Below are 16,218 nucleotides of genomic sequence, written 5' to 3'. Positions count from 1 at the left end.
GCAGCCCCTTAATCCTACAAACCCCAATTTTTCAGCCCCGCAACCCCACAGCCCCCCCAAACCCTGCACCCTTCCCACCCCAGGAGCAGTGTCCCTTCTCCCCAGCCCATCAAAAGCAGCAGGACTGACCCCACCCTGTCCCACCAGGTCACACAGGGGGTCCCACCCCACACCCTGCAGCCCCCCAGGGTGAATCCCCCTCCCCATCCAGCCCCTCGGGTTGGGGTGCAAGTGCTGGCTGCAGCCCCCCCAGCCCTGTACCTGCCGTGCTGAGCCCTTGGGGGGCTCCCCCCTGCTCTGGCTGCGGGGGGCTGCGGGGGCTCGTGGCGAGGGCTCGGCCGAGGAGGTAGCGAGGGGGGCTCGGTCGTCGCAAGGCGTGCGGGGCAGCAGGTTAAACCAGGGCCCTCTCTTTGCCACGGCCTCCGGGGCTCTCTCCTCTTCCTCCTCCTCCTCTTCCTCCTCCATGGGGTCCGAGGGGGCCTCGGTGAGCCCCGTGTCCCCTTTGCCAGGGCTGCTGGCCGGGGTGAGAACCGAGTCCTTGAGCAGGGACGACTGGGTCTGGCTCAGCCAGGACAGGAACGCCGACTGGCTCAGGTCGTGCTGGCTCTGCCCCAGCGGCTCTGGCTCCTCCAGGACGCCGTTGATGGGCACTGGGCAGGGCTGGCAGGGCTGGCAGGGCTGGGCCAGCTCCTCTTTGCTTTTCCGGGGCCTCCCACGGGCACGGGAGGCCGAGGTTGGGCAGCTGGTGCGGCTGGCGACGGGCACGGCGGCCGGCTCCTCCTTCACCGGGGACACCAGCGGGGACATCTTCTCCTCAGGAGGCTCCTGAGGCACCACCTCAGCTGCTGTGACAGCAGGAGGACGAGCAGGTGAGCTGTGGGCTCCTCTCCCAGCTGTTACAGTTGTTTTTCATCCCCCCAGAAAGCTCCTTCCCCGCTCACCCTCGGCGCCCTCCACGAAGATGCCGCCCAGGTGGGGCAGGACCCAGTAGCGCCTCCGGAACCGGTCCTGGCCCAGGGAGGCTGCACGAAGGGTCTGGGAGGAATGGAGCAGCTTCTTGCGGAAGAACATCTGCCTCTGAGGAGAGAAGGGGGCGGTGAGGGGGCTGCAGCCCCCCAGAAGGGCTGAACCCCAACCCTCCAGCACCAGCTCACCTTGGCCAGCTTCTCAATCTGCCGCTCCAGCTCCGGCACGCTGGATGTAGACGTGTCAACCTGGGAAAGGGTCTCAGTTATCCCAGTGTGACAATCACCTCTCCTTTCCCCCTCCCTTGCCCCTGCTGAGTGCTGTCCATCAATCTTGGCATTCCAGAAGAACAAAGTTCAAAAGAGGCCTCTCAGCCCTGGGGGACATTGGGCCATCCAGGTGTCCTTTGTCTCCTAAAGACTTCCCCCTCCTGTACCTGCTTGGTGGGATCCCTACCCCTTCCCTGCCCCTCTCCCCGGGGTTAAAAGGAACAGCAACCACGGGCTCAGGGAGTTCTGCTGGAGCTGTTGCTGCATTCAGAGGCCTGTGGGCCACAACAAAGCTCTGGATCCAAACCCTCCAGCAGAACCGACTCCTTTCCTTCACCATGGCCTTAAAGCTTCTCCACCAGGGTAAACCTGAGCTCCTGCAAGCCTGGACTTGTCCCAAGCACCCAGCTGCAATATCCAGCTGGCCAAAGGTGTCTCTGAGGTGAAACCACCACAGTTGCCACCCTTGGTCAAGCAGCAAGGGCTGGACAAGCCCAGGCACGTTCCATCCAGCTATATTGGTGTTTAATTCCATTATATTGGCGCCCAACGTAGGGCAGCTCCATCCTGGGGATGGATCAGTCAGGGAAGAGACCCCTGAGGTGGCACCCTCACTTTTGCTGCAATATCCAGCTGGCCAAAGGTGTCTCTGAGGTGAAACCACCACAGCTGCCACCTTTGGTCAAGCAGCAAGGGCCAGACAAGCCCAGGCATGTTCCATCCAGCTATATTGGTATTTAATTTCAATATATTGGTATTTAATTCCAATATATTGCCGCCCAATGTAGGGCAGGTCAATCCTGGGGATGGATCAGTCACAGGGAAGACACCCCTGAGGTGGCACCCTCACTTTTGCCCCCCACAACAGAGCCTGGAGCACCCCACCTCCTCCTCCCTGCGGGATCTCCTCCCTCGGGTCTCCTCCTCCTCCTCCATCTCCAGCCCCATGTCCTCGGTCAGGCGGGAGCTGCGCCGGCGCCGCCCGTCCTCCAGCCCCGTGATCTCCGACTCAGGACGGCCTGTCTTCTTGGCCAGGGCGACCTTCAGCCTGCCAGGACACAGGTGGAGGTGTTGGCTACCTGTTCTCCCTGACTTTTTAAGATTTTCTAAGCCTTCTGATGTTTATATTCTTGTAGCAAACTTTGTCACATAGAAAATTATAAAATATTCTGCTTTGGAGGGAGACCCACAAAGATTATCATACCTGGTTCTCAGCCCCCTAATCCTACAAACCCCAATTTTTCAGCCCTCCAACCCTGCAGCCCCTCAATCCCACAGCCCCCTAATCCTTCAAACCCCAATTTTTCAGCCCCTCAATCCCACAGTCCCCTAATCCTATAAACCCCAATTTTTCAGCCCCCCAACCCTGCAGCCCCTCAATCCCACAGCCCCCCAATCCTAAAAACCCCAATTTTTCAGCCCCCCAGCCTTCCAGCCCCTCAATCCCACAGCCAGATTCTCACACACTCTCTGTAAATAACTTATTTTGCATTCTTTTATGGAGGAGGAGAAATCTGACGGACTGTTTGTCCAGTGTCATTGGAGAGGTGGCCCTTTCACCCTCCAATCCACTGTCACTTTTGAAAATCTATAAATGTTGGGAGTCAGAAAGTAAACTTCCCTTTTTCTTCACCTTGAGAGCAGCGTTGTGTGCGCTCGTGTTATTTTGTGTCCTAGTGACACAGAGACGTCCCCCTGCCCACCCTGAGGCACCTGGTCACTCAGAGGGGATGATGATGAGGCTGAAAGCAAAGCCCCCTCCCCACCAACCTGCGCAGTCGCCCCTCAATGATCCACTTGTTCTTCCTGTAGTTGGCCATGCTCTCCAAGGTCTTGTCGATCTCACTGCACAGCAAGAGATGGAGATGGCTCCAGCAAACAGGATCCACTCCAACACTTCAAATTAAAGGACTTTCCTGCCCCCCAAACCAGCCCCACCTGATGATGAGGGCGCTGCTGTTGAGCTCGTTGACGAGGAAGACCAGGATGGAGGCCTTGAGCTCGGGGGGCAGCGCCTGGAAGGGTTTGGTGCGCAGCCCCTCGCACAGAGCCGCGCCCGCACCGTGCGCCGTCAGGAAGCAGCGCAGCACCTCCGACACCGTGTCCCTGTTCAGGCTGATCTCCGACACCTTCTCCCCCAGGATCTTCAGGGACTGCCCAGAGCAAAGGGAGAGGTTTGGGGAGTGCCCTCATTGCCCCCAAAGGGGTTTATCAGGAGGGGGTTCCTGCCCAGAGGTGCTCCTGGCACAGGGATGGATGAGGGGACACCCCAAAAGATGCTGGGGGTAAGGAGGGGGATGGCCAGATGTAAGAAGAAGAGGGAGAGCAGCAAATCCCAAATTCAGGATTCTCTGTTCTGAGTTTTTCAGGCACTGACAGCCCCAGAGAGGGGAGGGGGGAAAGGAAGAAAGCGAGAGAAAAGGTAAGGAAAGTGAAAGCAGAAGTAAAAATAAAAAGTGGTGGGGAAAAATGGAAGAAAAAGAAAGAACAAAGGGAAAATGAGGGAAAGAAGAAAAAGGGGAAAGAAAGGTTTGGGGAGTCTCCTCCTTGCCCCCACAGGGGTTTGTCAGGAGGGGGTTCCTGCCCAGAGGTGCTCCTGGTACAAGGATGGATGGGGGGACACCCCAAAAGATGCTGGGGGTGAGGAGGGGGATGGCCACAGGCAAGAAAAGGGAGAACCCATTTCTTACTCAGGACAAAGAATCCTAAATTTTAATCCCAAATTTAGGATTCTTTGTCCTGAGTTTGGTAGCCCCAGTCAGGGGAAGGTGGTGAAAAAGGGAGAAAAAGAGAAAAAAGGGAAGGGAAGGGAAGGGAAGGGAAGGGAAGGGAAGGGAAGGGAAGGGAAGGGAAGGGAAGGGAAGGGAAGGGAAGGGAAGGGAAGGGAAGGGAAGGGAAGGGAAGGGAAGGGAAGGGAAGGGAAGGGAAGGGAAGGGAAGGGAAGGGAAGGGAAGGGAAGGGAAGGGAAGGGAAGGGAAGGGAAGGGAAGGGAAGGGAAGGGAAGGGGTCTCACCTGGCAGTAGGGTGGCAGCCCCGGGTCGCACAGCGCTGCCTGCAGCAGCCTCACCAGCAGGTCCTGCAGCTGCCCCACGCCAGGGGCCACCCCCAGCAGCCCCTCCTGCAGCGCCCCCAGCGTGGGCACGTCCCGGGCTGGCTCCAGCCCCAGCACCTTCCCGTAGCTCTGCAGGAACTCCACCACCGTCAGGCAGTCGGAGAAGGCACGGCTGGGCAGGACCAGCCCCGGGATGCGGGAGAAGGCTGGCAGGGGCTGTGGATCAGGGAGAAGAAAGGAGAGGTCAGAACCAGCTGGTGGCTCCTCGGGGTGACATTTCTGAGCCCCCCAGCACGGCCCACCTGGTGGTCCCCCAGGCACATGTCCTCTGTGGGTTTCTTCATCTCCTCCAGGATAAGCTGCTGCCGCCGCCGCTCCTCCAGGCGCCGCTGGGCCAGCAGCCCCTTGTCTGCCTTGCGAGCCCCCTTGGCCTTCTTCTCCTTGGGCCTGGCCTTGTCCTTGCCCTTCTCTGCCTTCCCCTTCTTCTCCTTGACCTGAGTCAGAGCCCGGATAGAAAAAGGTAAGGGAGAAAATCCATTTTTCATTTTTCATCTCCTCCCTCTGCCCACGGACTCACCTTGGATTTCTTCTTGGCCTCCTTGGTCCTGGGGGCTTTGGCCTCCTGCTTCTGCTTGTTCTTGGCCTGAGGGGGGGACAAGACCTGCTCAGGGACCCCCTGCACCAGGGAAAATCCCCCCCAAATCCCCATACCCGCACCTTCCGCCTCATTTTCTTCTTGATCTTGCTCATTTTCAGCTTGTCCTCCTCGCTGAGCACCTCTGGAAGGGAGCACAGAGCGGACATGAACCACGATCCCACCAAGCTGCGAGGAGCCTCACACAGGGGATGGAAAGGGGGTTACCTTGTGCTTCCAGCCTCTTCAGCAGCCGTGCATCCGTCTTGCTGAGCAAATCCACCATCCTGACCTTGGGTGGGCGGCCCCTGCCCCGTTTGGTGGCCGGGGGCTCCTTGCCTTTGACCTTCTCGGCGTTGCGGGGCCGGCCGCGCTTGCCCGTGATGGCCTGGATGCGCCCGGGGATCTCCTCGGGGCTCAGCTTCACCCACTGCATGCCCTGTGGGGCACACGTTGGGGTCACCCGTGGGCACAGGAAGGGGTTGGGGGGCACAGCAGCCCCCATACCCACCTCTGCAGTGTCCCTCTCCTCGTAGAAGTCTCCCACGGGCATGCGGGGGCTGAAGCTGAAGTGCTCGCGCCGCACGTCCTGCACCATGTTCCTGCTCAGGTACTGGGGACAGCGAGGAGGAGGAGGAAGGTTGGGAGGAAGGTCAGTGGTTCTGAGTTCACCACAGCCTCCATCAGCTGCAGTTCTGAGCTTTGGGGGGGTTCTGGTGGGTCAGAACTGGCCTCCTCCCCCATAACTCCCCCAAAATGTCCCAAATATTCAAAATACCCCAAATGTCCCAAAAGAGCCCAAATATTCCAAATATTCTGAATGTCCCAAATATCTCAATGACCCCAAATATCCCAAATGCCCCAACTATCCCAAATACCCCAAAATATTCCAAATACCTCAAATATTCCCAAATGTCCCCAAATATTCTCAAATATTCTAAATTTTCAAATACCCTAAATGCCCCAAAATATCCCAAATGCCCCAAGTACTCCAAATATCCCAGATATCCCAAAATCTCCTAAATACCTCAAATATCCCAAATATTTTAAATGTCCCAAATCCTCCAAAAGTCCCTAAATAGCCCAAATACCCCAAATATTCTAAATATCCCAGATACCCCAAAATAGCCTAAATACCCCAAATATTTTAAATATCCCAAATCCCCCAAAAGTCCCAAAATATTCAAAATACCCCAAATGTCTCCAAATATCCCAAATGTCCAAAATACCCCAAATATTCTAAATATCCCAAATGCCCCAAATGCCCCAAAATATCCCAAATACCCCAAACATTCTAAATGTCCCAAATTCCCCAAAATATTCCAAACACCCAAAATATCCCAAATACCCCAAAATATTTTACATGTCCCAAATGTCCCAAAATAGCCCAAACACCCCAAATGTCCAAAATACCCCAAATATTCTAAATATCCCAAATCCCCCCAAGTGCCCCAAAATATCCCAAATACCCCAAACATGCTAAATGTCCCAAATACCCCAAAATATCCCAAATACCCCAAACATTCTCAAACATTTGGTGTCCCCAGAGGCGGTACCTTGATGACCTCCGGGAATTGCTTCATCCTCTTCCCGCAGGGGCCGTAGTACCAGGTCTCACCCTGCCAGCGATGGTTCCCCTTCTTGATCCGCACCTCCCGCCTCCACCTGGGCACGGCAGCGTCACCCGGGGCCGTGGGGCACCATGGGGAGGGGACAGGGCCAGGGACAGGATGGGGAGGGGACAGGACCGAGGGGACAGCACCAGGGGACAGGATGAGGAGGGGACAGGACCGAGGGGACAGCACCAGGAGACAGGATGAGGAGGGGACAGGGCCAGGGACAGGATGGGGAGGGGATAGGACCGAGGGGACAGCACCAGGAGACAGGATGAGGAGGGGACAGGGCCAGGGACAGGATGGGGAGGGGATAGGACCGAGGGGACAGGGCGAGGGACAGGATGAGGAGGGGACAGGACCGAGGGGACAGGGCGAGGGACAGGATAGGGAATGGATGGAGAGAGGGGGAGGATGGGAAAGGGGTGGGGACAGGATGGGGAAAATTTCAGGAGCAGGATGGTGGGAAAGGGACGGTAGTTTTAGGGGCAGGATAGGGACAGGACAGGGATAGTTTAAGGAGCAGGATGGTGCTAAAGGGACGGTAGTTTTAGGGGCAGGATAGGGGCAGGATGGGGACAGGACAGGGATAGTTTCAGGAGCAGGATGGTGGCAAGGGGATGGTAGTTTTAGGGGCAGGATAGGGACACAAAGGGGACAGGATGGGGATGGTTTCAGGAGCAGGATGGTGGGAAGGGGACGGTAGTTTTAGGGGCAGGATTGTGGGAAGGGGACGGTAGTTTTGGTAGTATTTGAGGCAGGATGGGGAGGGGACAGTGCCGGGGACAGAGCAGTGGGAGGGGTTGGGGATGGGGACAGGATGGGAAAGGGATGGAGAGAGGGGGAGGATGGGAAAGGAGGTGGGGACAGGGGCAGGATGGGGAGGGGATGGGGACACGCGGGGGACAGGACGGGGACACGATGGGGATAATTTCAGGAGCAGGATGGTTGGAAGGGGACGGTAGTTTTGGTAGTTTTTTGAGGCAGGATGAGGAGAGGACAGTGTCGGGGACAGAGCTGTGGGGCAGGACGGCGGGAGGGGGACAGGAAGAAGAGGATGGGAAGGGAAAAGGGTCGGGGGCAGAACGGCCAGAGGGGGACAGGAATAGGACAGGGGAAAGGGAACAGGCTCGGGGGCCACCCCACATACCCGTGCTGCAGCGGGAAGCGCACCTCCTCCTGCGTGGCGATGCGCCGCCGAGGGACATCACCTGCGGGAAGGGGACAGAGGGGACCATGGGCCGGCGGCCGGGGGGCACCGGGGGGGTCAGCCCGGGGCTGGGGGGCGGCCACACCTGCCCCCGAGGCGCTCAGCAGGGCCGGCTCCTCGCTCTCCCCCTCTCCCGGCGCGGCCGAAGTCTCCGGGCAGCTGTCGGCAGCCTCCTCCTCCTCCTCTTCCTCCTCCTCCTCCTCCTCCTCCTCCTCCTCCTCCTCAGCGGACGGGGCCGGCGAGTCCGGCTCCAGCGGAGGGTCGAGCTCCAGGGACCCCGAGTCGCGCAGCCCCGCGTGGTCGCCGCTCTTCAGCTCGCCGTTGTCGCCTGAGGAGCCAAGGTCAGGAACGTCACCGGACACGTCACCGGGGCCGCGCGTCCCCTCCCTCCCTGCGCTGCCCGGGGGCCTCGCCGGTGCCACCGAGACCCTCATGGGGCATCCCTGGTGGGGAACGAGACCCCCATCTCCGTGGGGCTCACGGTGCATCCCTCGTGGGGAACCGGGCCGGTGGGGTGACCCCCGTGGGGCGAACGGGACATCCCTCGTGGGGGACGAGACCCCCATCCCCGTGGGGCTCACGGTGCATCCCTCGTGGGGAGCCAGGGCTGATCCCCGTGGGGCTTACGGTGCATCCCTCGTGGGGATCGAGATCGGTGGGGTGACCCTCGTGGGACTAACGGGACATACCTCGTGGGGAACGAGACCCCCATCCCCGTGGGGCTCACGATGCATCCCCCGTGGGGATGGAGACTGTTGGGGTGACTCCCGTGGGGCTCACGATGCAGCCGCCGTGGGGAACGAGACCCCCATCCCCGTGGGGCTCACGAGGCATCCCTCGTGGGGAATGAGACCGGTGGGGTGACCCCTGGTGATCCCTCGTGGGGAACGAGACCCCGATCCCCTCCCGGTGTGGGGGGCAGCACGTACCGGGCAGGGCGGGCGGCGAGCCGGGGGCCTGGAGCAGCGGGGCCGGCGAGGGGCTGGCGGGCAGCAGGCTGAAGGGGCCGGCGTGGAGTGGGGGGCTGGCAGCCAGGTCGGGGGGCTCCTCCAAGGGGGATTTGTCGCTCACCAGCTGCGAGTCGTCCATCGCGTACAAATCGCCCGTGCCGGGGTCTGGGGAGGGGGGCGAGCACCAGGGTTGGGGGCGCACGGAGCAACATCTCCGCTCAAGGGGGAATGGGGTGTGTGTAGAGTGGATGGAAAGGCTCCGGCAGCAGAGGGGTTAAAAGGGGTTTGGGTACCCCCCCCCCTTCCCCCCCCCTTCCCCCCCCCCCAGCTCCGCCTCCTTCTCCTCCTCTGGGAAGCGGAGGAGCCCAAAATGGCCGTGGCGATGCTCAGCAGCGCGGAAGTTCAGGCGCTGAGTAACCGCCTCGTCACGGAGCTGGGAAGGACGGGAAGGAAGGACGGGAAGGAAAAGCCGGCAGCGAGCCGGGGACGCGGGCCCGCCCCTGCCTCGGGAGAGCGCCGGGGCCACCGCAGCATCCCCACAGCCACAGCATCCTCACGGTCACCAACACATCCCCACGGTCACCGCATCTCCATGGCCACCAACACATCCTCACGGCCACTGCAGCTTCCCCACGGCCACCGCAGCATCCCCACGGCCACAGCATCCCCATGGCCACCACATCTCCACCAGCCCATCCCCACGACCACGGCATCGCCACCGCCACCACCCCATCCCCACAGCCAGCACAGCATCCCCACGGCCACCGCAGCATCCCCACGGCCACCGCAGCATCCCCACGGCCACCAACACATCCCCATGGCTACAGCATCCTCACGGCCACCACTGCATCGCCAGGGCCACCAACACATCCCCACCACCACAGCATCTCCACCGCCCCATCCCCATGGCCACCACAGCATCTTCACGGTCTCCACCCCATCCCCACGGCCACCACATCTCCACCACCCCATCCCCACGACCACTGCAGCATCCCCACCACCACATCCCTAAGTGGGGACCGACAAGAGCTGGCACTGCTTCCCACCCAGGGAATTTTTGTGCCCCCCTTGACATCCCCCCTACCTCTGGCCAGGGACTCGAAGGGCTCCAGAGGGTCCTCGCTGAGGATGTGGGTGTCCTCCAGCCGTGGGGTGATGGGTGATGCCTCCCCCAGGCACCCGCTGGCCCCCTCCGGCCCCAGCGACCCTGTGCCAGCGGCTGTGGCCCCATTGTAGCTGCAGATCTTCAGGTCTGAAAGGAGCAATCGACCAAAAACAGATCCTGAGATGTGATGGGGACAGAGCTGGGGGGGATCCCCACTGCTGGTGGTCACTGTGGTGGGACAGCCAGCCCTCCATGGCATGGCGTGGTGACACCCAGCCTGGTTTTATGAGATCCCAATGCCTGCTCCAAGCTGTGACCGACCAAATCCCATCCAGGACACTGGGCAGGGGTGTCAGAGCAGCTGAGATTCCCCAAGAACACGATGCCCATCTCCACCCCAAGAAACACGATGCCCATCTCCACCAGGATTCACCACCCACCTTCCAGGGCCCCAGAGCTCTGCCAGCCCCTCAGGGCTCCTACCTGGCATGGGGTGGTGACACCCAGCCTGGTTTTATGAGATCCTAACACCTCCTCCAAGCTGTGACCGGCCAAACCCCATCCAGGACACTGGGCAGGCGGGTCAGAGCAGCTGGGATTCCCCAAGAACACAATGCCCAACCCCACCAGGATTCACCACCCACCCAGGACTGCATCCCAGAGCTCTGCCAGCCCTCAGGGCTCCTACCTGGCTGTGCCTCCTCCAGCTCCTGGCTGCCCACCAGCCCACCCCCGTTCTCCGTGATGGTGCTGGTGGTGCTGGTGGTGCTGGGCATCTCTTTGGCTGCACCCTCAGCGTCTCCCTGGCTGGGCTCTGGCTCGTTTGGGAAGGGCTGCGTGTCCGAGCTCAGCACAGACGAGGACTGACCCGTGGTGTAGAACCCCTCAGGCCCATTCTGCATCAACTCAAAGCTCTGCTCGTGGAAGGACTCGTAGAGCTCCTGCGAGTCAAAGCTCAGCCCCATGGGCCCCGTTGCGGTGCCGTTGCCCCACAGCTCCTGCCCGCCTGCCCGCAGGTTGGTGCCGTGCCCCGGGGGCGAGACCGGCCGGGACCCCCCGGCCACGCCGTTGAGGGGGAACTGTCCGAGGTTGGGAGGGCCTCCCCCGTCCTTGAGGCCACCAGCAGCAGCACCGGCGGGTGTGTAGGGGGAGTAGTCCCACAGGCAGTCGTAGGGGCGGAGGGGCTGGGCCCCGGCGGCAGCGGAGCCGGGTGAGAAGGTCCCTGAAGTACCGGGGTGGGATACAGTAGAGAAGCCATTGACATTCATGCCCCCGTTCAGACCTGAGGGAGGAAGCACAGGGAGCTCAGGGCTCTCTCCAGCGGGGCTGAGGATGGATCAATGGCCAGGCAGGGCAGCTGCCAAAGCCATGCTCTTGTGTCCCCCTTCTCCATGGCTGGAGAGAAGGGGGGAAGCTGCACGGTCCCCATTTGCCAAAGCGGCTCTGCCATGGCACCGGGCCAAGCACCGTGAGGTCTCTCCAATGGGTTTCAGGATGGATCAATGGCCAGGCAGGGCAGCTGCCAAAACCTTGCTGGTGTCCCCTAACCCTCCCTATGCATGGAGAGAAGCAGGGAGGAAGGGAAGGGAAGGGGGGAGATGCACGATCCCCATTTGCCAAATCGGCTGTGCCAGCACCAGGCTGAGCACCGTGGGGTGTCTCCAGTGGGTTTAAGGATGGATCAATGGCCAGGCAGGGCAGCTGCCAAAGCCCTGCTGGTGTCCCCCCTCCCCATGCCTGGAGAGAAGGGGGGGGAGCTGCACAATCCCTGTTTGCCAAACTGGCTGTGCCAGCACAGGGCTGAACACTGCAGGGTCTCTCCACTGGGGTTGAGGATGGATCAATGGCCAGGCAGGGCAGCTGCCAAAGCCCTGCTGGTGTGCCCCCCCTCCCCATGGCTGGAGAGAAGCAGGGAGGGAAGGGGGGGGGTTCACGGTCCCCGTTTGCCAAACCGAGCGCCGCAGGACGCCGGGGATTAGCCGAGCTTGGCAGGGCTGTGCGGGATCAGCTGAGCGGCCAAATCCACGCACAGCCCCGGGGCTGGCACGGCCGCTTTTCTAGGCCAAGGCGGCGGCGGGGACACACAGACCCCGGCCCTGGCCCCCCGCGCTGGAGCTGCTGCTGGCCATGGCCCCTCCAGCCCTCTGTCCCTGCAGCCATCCCATCCCTCTGTCCCTCCAGCCCTCCCATCCCTGTGGCCCCACAGCCACCCCGTCCCTGCAGCCCGTCCATCCCTGGGTCCCCTCTGGCCCCACAGCCCTTCCATCCCTGCAGTCCCTCTATTACTGTGTCCCCTCTGCCCCCACAGCCACCCCATCTCTCTGTCCCTGCAGCCATCCCATCCCTGTGTCCCCTCTGTCCCTGCAGCCCTCCCATCCCTGTGTCCCCTCGGGCCTCACAGCCCTCCCATCCCTGTGTCACCTCCAGCCCCACGGCCACTCCATCCCTGCAGCCCCTCTATTCCTGTGTCCTCTCTGTCCCTACAGCCCCTCCATCCTTGTGTCCCCTGTCCCTGCAGTCCTCCCATCCCTGTGTCCCTGCAGCCCCTCTGTGTCCCCTCTGTCCCTGCAGCCCCTCCATCCCTGTGTCCCCTCCATCCCCGTGTCGCCTCTGCCCCACAGCCACCCCACCCCTGTCCCCGTGTCCTCACTCACTTTTCCCTTGCTGGGGGAAGCTGAGCGTGGAGCTGTGGGCGAAGGGGGAGTCCCCTGAGGCAGGCGTGGGTTTCGGTCCTGAGGCAGCGGGTGCAGAGGAAAGGCCAGTGAAGTTCAGGTGGTTGTTTGTTTCCATTTCTGCACGGGGACAAGATGGGGTCAGTCACTGGTGAGGACTGGGGTGGCCAGTGTGGTGACCCTCCCACCACTGACCTGTGGTGACCCACCCACCTCTGACCCTCCCTTTGTGCTCCCCAGCCTGGGGAGGGTGACAAGTGACACTGAAGCTCCCCAGGACTGAGATGCCACCTGGCCCAGGCCCAGCCACCCCAGCTGGACGAGCTGCCACCTGCTTGAGCACAGCCTGTCACCCCAGGGACAGCCATCACCTCCAAGGTGTGACCACTGTGTGCCACCATCCCGTGGCTGCTCCCGGATCCTCGTGAAATTCATCCCACAGGAACCCTCCAAACAGCCCCTCAAACCCGAGGCCACAAGGAGGGATTCTAGTGACCTTCATCCCCCAGGAACCCCGCACATGTTCCCTCAAACCTGGGATCCTGGTGAATTCATCCCCCAGGAACCCCAAAGGCTCCCTCAAATCCGAGGCCTGAGGCCACAAGGGGGGATCCTGGTGACCTTCATCCCCCAGAAACCCCAAATGTTCCCTAAAACCCTAGGCCTGTGGCCGAGGAGGGATCCTGGTGAAATTCATCCCCCAGGAACCCCTCAAATGCTCCCTCAAACCCAAGGCCACAAGGAGGGATCCTGGTGAATTCACCCCTCAGGAACCCCTCAAATGCTCCCTCAAACCCAAGGCCACAAGGAGGGATCCTGGTGTATTCATCCCTCAGGAACCCCTCAAATGCTCCCTCAAACCCAAGGCCACAAGGAGGGATCCTGGTGAATTCACCCCTCAGGAACCCCTCAAATGCTCCCTCAAACCCAAGGCCACAAGGAGGGATCCTGGTGACCTTCATCCCCCAGAAACCCCAAATGTTCCCTAAAACCCTAGGCCTGTGGCCGAGGAGGGATCCTGGTGAAATTCATCCCCCAGGAACCCCTCAAATGCTCCCTCAAACCCAAGGCCACAAGGAGGGATCCTGGTGAATTCACCCCTCAGGAACCCCTCAAATGCTCCCTCAAACCCAAGGCCACAAGGAGGGATCCTGGTGTATTCATCCCTCAGGAACCCCAAATGCTCCCTCAAACCCGAGGCCTGTAGCCCAGGAGGCATCCTGGTGACTTTAATCTTCCAGGAACTCCAAACCTAAGGCCACAAGGAGGGATCCTGGTGAATTCATCCCTCAGGAACCCCAAATGCTCCCTCAAACCCGAGGCCTGGGGTTCAGTAGGGATCCTGGTGACCTTCATCCCCCAGGAACCCCAAATGCTCCCTCAAACCCGAGGCCACAGGGACAGATCCCGGTGGGTCCATCCCAGGATAGGACATGAGGGAACTGAGGGCACTGAGGCCCTGCAAGCCCAGCAGATGAGCACGGAGCCCCAGTGGTGTTGGGGACCCACAGGGACACCCCAGGGTGGTGTCACCCCCGGCTGTGCCACACTTGCCACCATCCAAGGCGTCACCGAGCTCCCCGGAAGGGCCAAGGCCGCCGCGCTTGGCGCTCGAGCAGCAATGGTTGGCACAGCCCGTGTCGAAACCCCGATTTCATCACACCCTCAGCTGGTGCCCTGGCAGGGCCGCAGGGGCCACCAAAGCCCGGCCAGGGCCACCGGGTGATTCATGCACCGGAGGAACCCGTATGGGCGGTGCCGCCGCCGCCACAATCCCGGACAAACCAGGACGGACCCGGAGCCGCCTCCCCCGAGCCCTGAACCGGCCTATGGCCTGAGCCAGCTGGAACCCCCGGGCCTGGGGACACCGTGGGGACACCGGGGCTGGAGAAGGAAAAACCTTTTGGGGCTGGATAAGGAAAAGCCTTTCCGGTCCCACCCCGTGCGTGATGGGCCGGCCAGGAAGGCGGCTGCCTGCCCTGGAGGTCACAGCAGTGCCAGGGCCACCGAGGGCTGTGCCAGGGCCACCGAGGGATGTGCCAGGGCCACCGGGGCAGGTGGAGGCTGCAGGTGGCACACGGAGGTGGACTGGGATGGTTTGGGAACATGAGGAAGGGACTGAGGGAAAATGAAAGCAAAGTGGGAATGTCAGCCTTGCTCCAGGGTGCCAGGCCTGGCAGAGGGCAGGGCCAGCCTTGGCATGGCTGGGAGCTCGGCCAGCGCCAGGACATTGGTCATCCATGGTCATCCACAGCCACCCAAGGCCATTTGTCACCTCCCACCCTCACCGGGGCTCCTGTTGTCCCGCTCCCCCCGCCCTGAGCGTGGAGCTGAAACTGGGCCACGGTGAGAAACCGGAGCTGGGCAAGGTGAGGAGGGCGAGGGGCAAGAGAGCCTCGGATGGCAGCACCGTGGGTGACAAGGTGGGCACCGAGCTGACCCCGCCACACCGGGCACGGCCGACGTGGCAGCGCTGGGGACACCCGGTGGCAGCGGCACCACCGGGCCCTGGGATCCCCACAGGGACACCGGGGCCGGGGCTGTCCCCGGGAGCTGAGCTGGGGAGGGGGGGACAGAGCTCCCGGCTGAGGGGGAACCGCCGGTGCCGTGGAGCCGGTGCCGTTCCCCGGTGCTTCCCCGGTTCGGTGGCACCGGGAGGCCCCGGGAGGCCCCGGGAGCGTGACGCGACCTGATTAAAAAGGACGTTTCAAAAACAACGAGACGCAACAACCGGCTGCCATTTCCCGGCCACTTCCTGCGGGCACGGACACACCGGGGGGACACGGGACCGGTGTCCCCCCGGTCCCTGCGGCAAGGACACCTCCATATCCCTCGCCGGTTCTCCGGGGATGGGGGGCTCGGTGTCCGCTGCACGGGGGTCCCGGTCCCGGTGGGGCGGGGGGGACACGGCCGGGCGGTACCGGAGGGAGCTCCGGGACGGGGCTGCGGGAGAACCGCACCGGGCACTGGGAACGGGGCTGGAACTCCCCGCGGGTCTGGGCCCTTGGCCGCTGCACCGGGAGGGGAGCGGGGGAGTCACCGGGAGCCGGTAACGGAGGAGGAGGGGGGGGGGGTCAGGCCATGGAACCGGGATGCGCAGGGGGAAGCGGGGGGAGAGCACGGCGTCTCACCGAGGTCAGCAAAGGGGAGCGGAGTGCCCCCGCCGCCGCCGGGCCCAAACCGCCTCAACCGACCCTCCCAGCCCCTCGCTGCCTTCCCCCGGGGCCGTTAACGGCCCGTTACCGCCCGGGCCTCCCCCTTTCCTCCGCCGCGACCCCGCACCTGGCAGGCGGCGGCGCGGGCCCGGCTCAGGCGGCGTGGGGCGGGGGGCGGCTCGGCATGGCGCGGCCCCTCCGCCGCACCGGGCCGGGCCCCTCCGCTCCGATCCGGTAACCAGGAGCCGGGCCGCGGACAGCCGAACCCGCGGCCGCGGCAGGAAGCGCCTCGCGCCGCCGGGCGGTCCCGGGACCGCCCCCGTCCCGTCCCGTCCTCCTCCTTCCCCCCCCACCCCCCCCTTCCCCGTCCCCTCCGCCTCCCCCCACGCCCCGCACGTCACGGCGGCCGCAGTGGCGTCACCGGGAGCGGCGCCGCCGTGGCGTCACCGGGGGCGGGCGCGCGCCCACGTGGGAGGGGGATCCCCGCCCCCGGCGGGGTCAGGGCGGGGGGAATCCCCACGCGGGGACGCCCCCCCACCCCCCTACCCCTGGTTCCGGGACCCCCGGCTCCCCCCGGGGCTCCCCCAGCCCG

The 16,218-nt window shown here is 62.7% G+C and overlaps 1 protein-coding gene across 1 annotated transcript in view; it reads right to left on the bottom strand.

Moving 5' to 3' along the window:
• BAZ2A (bromodomain adjacent to zinc finger domain 2A) overlaps nt 1-15,975 on the bottom strand; it is a 29,830-nt gene extending 13,855 nt beyond the window's left edge. The window contains exons 1-20 of the mRNA XM_058822107.1: nt 15,754-15,975; nt 12,454-12,591; nt 10,488-11,081; nt 9,779-9,946; nt 8,674-8,859; nt 7,830-8,072; nt 7,685-7,745; nt 6,478-6,586; nt 5,433-5,534; nt 5,150-5,360; nt 5,005-5,066; nt 4,865-4,930; nt 4,590-4,781; nt 4,249-4,503; nt 3,174-3,388; nt 3,006-3,080; nt 2,121-2,283; nt 1,155-1,214; nt 942-1,077; nt 262-845 (exon numbers count right to left, since the gene is read on the bottom strand). Coding sequence (XP_058678090.1) covers nt 262-845; nt 942-1,077; nt 1,155-1,214; nt 2,121-2,283; nt 3,006-3,080; nt 3,174-3,388; nt 4,249-4,503; nt 4,590-4,781; nt 4,865-4,930; nt 5,005-5,066; nt 5,150-5,360; nt 5,433-5,534; nt 6,478-6,586; nt 7,685-7,745; nt 7,830-8,072; nt 8,674-8,859; nt 9,779-9,946; nt 10,488-11,081; nt 12,454-12,589 — 3,618 coding nt within the window. The 5' untranslated portion in view covers nt 12,590-12,591; nt 15,754-15,975. The remainder of the gene's footprint in view (nt 1-261; nt 846-941; nt 1,078-1,154; nt 1,215-2,120; nt 2,284-3,005; nt 3,081-3,173; nt 3,389-4,248; nt 4,504-4,589; nt 4,782-4,864; nt 4,931-5,004; nt 5,067-5,149; nt 5,361-5,432; nt 5,535-6,477; nt 6,587-7,684; nt 7,746-7,829; nt 8,073-8,673; nt 8,860-9,778; nt 9,947-10,487; nt 11,082-12,453; nt 12,592-15,753) is intronic.
• Between the last annotated feature and the right edge of the window lie 243 nt (nt 15,976-16,218).

Source organism: Ammospiza caudacuta, chromosome 31 (assembly GCF_027887145.1).
Source record: "Ammospiza caudacuta isolate bAmmCau1 chromosome 31, bAmmCau1.pri, whole genome shotgun sequence".
Lineage (NCBI taxonomy): Eukaryota > Metazoa > Chordata > Aves > Passeriformes > Passerellidae > Ammospiza > Ammospiza caudacuta.
This window is presented reverse-complemented; position numbering and strand designations above follow the sequence as displayed.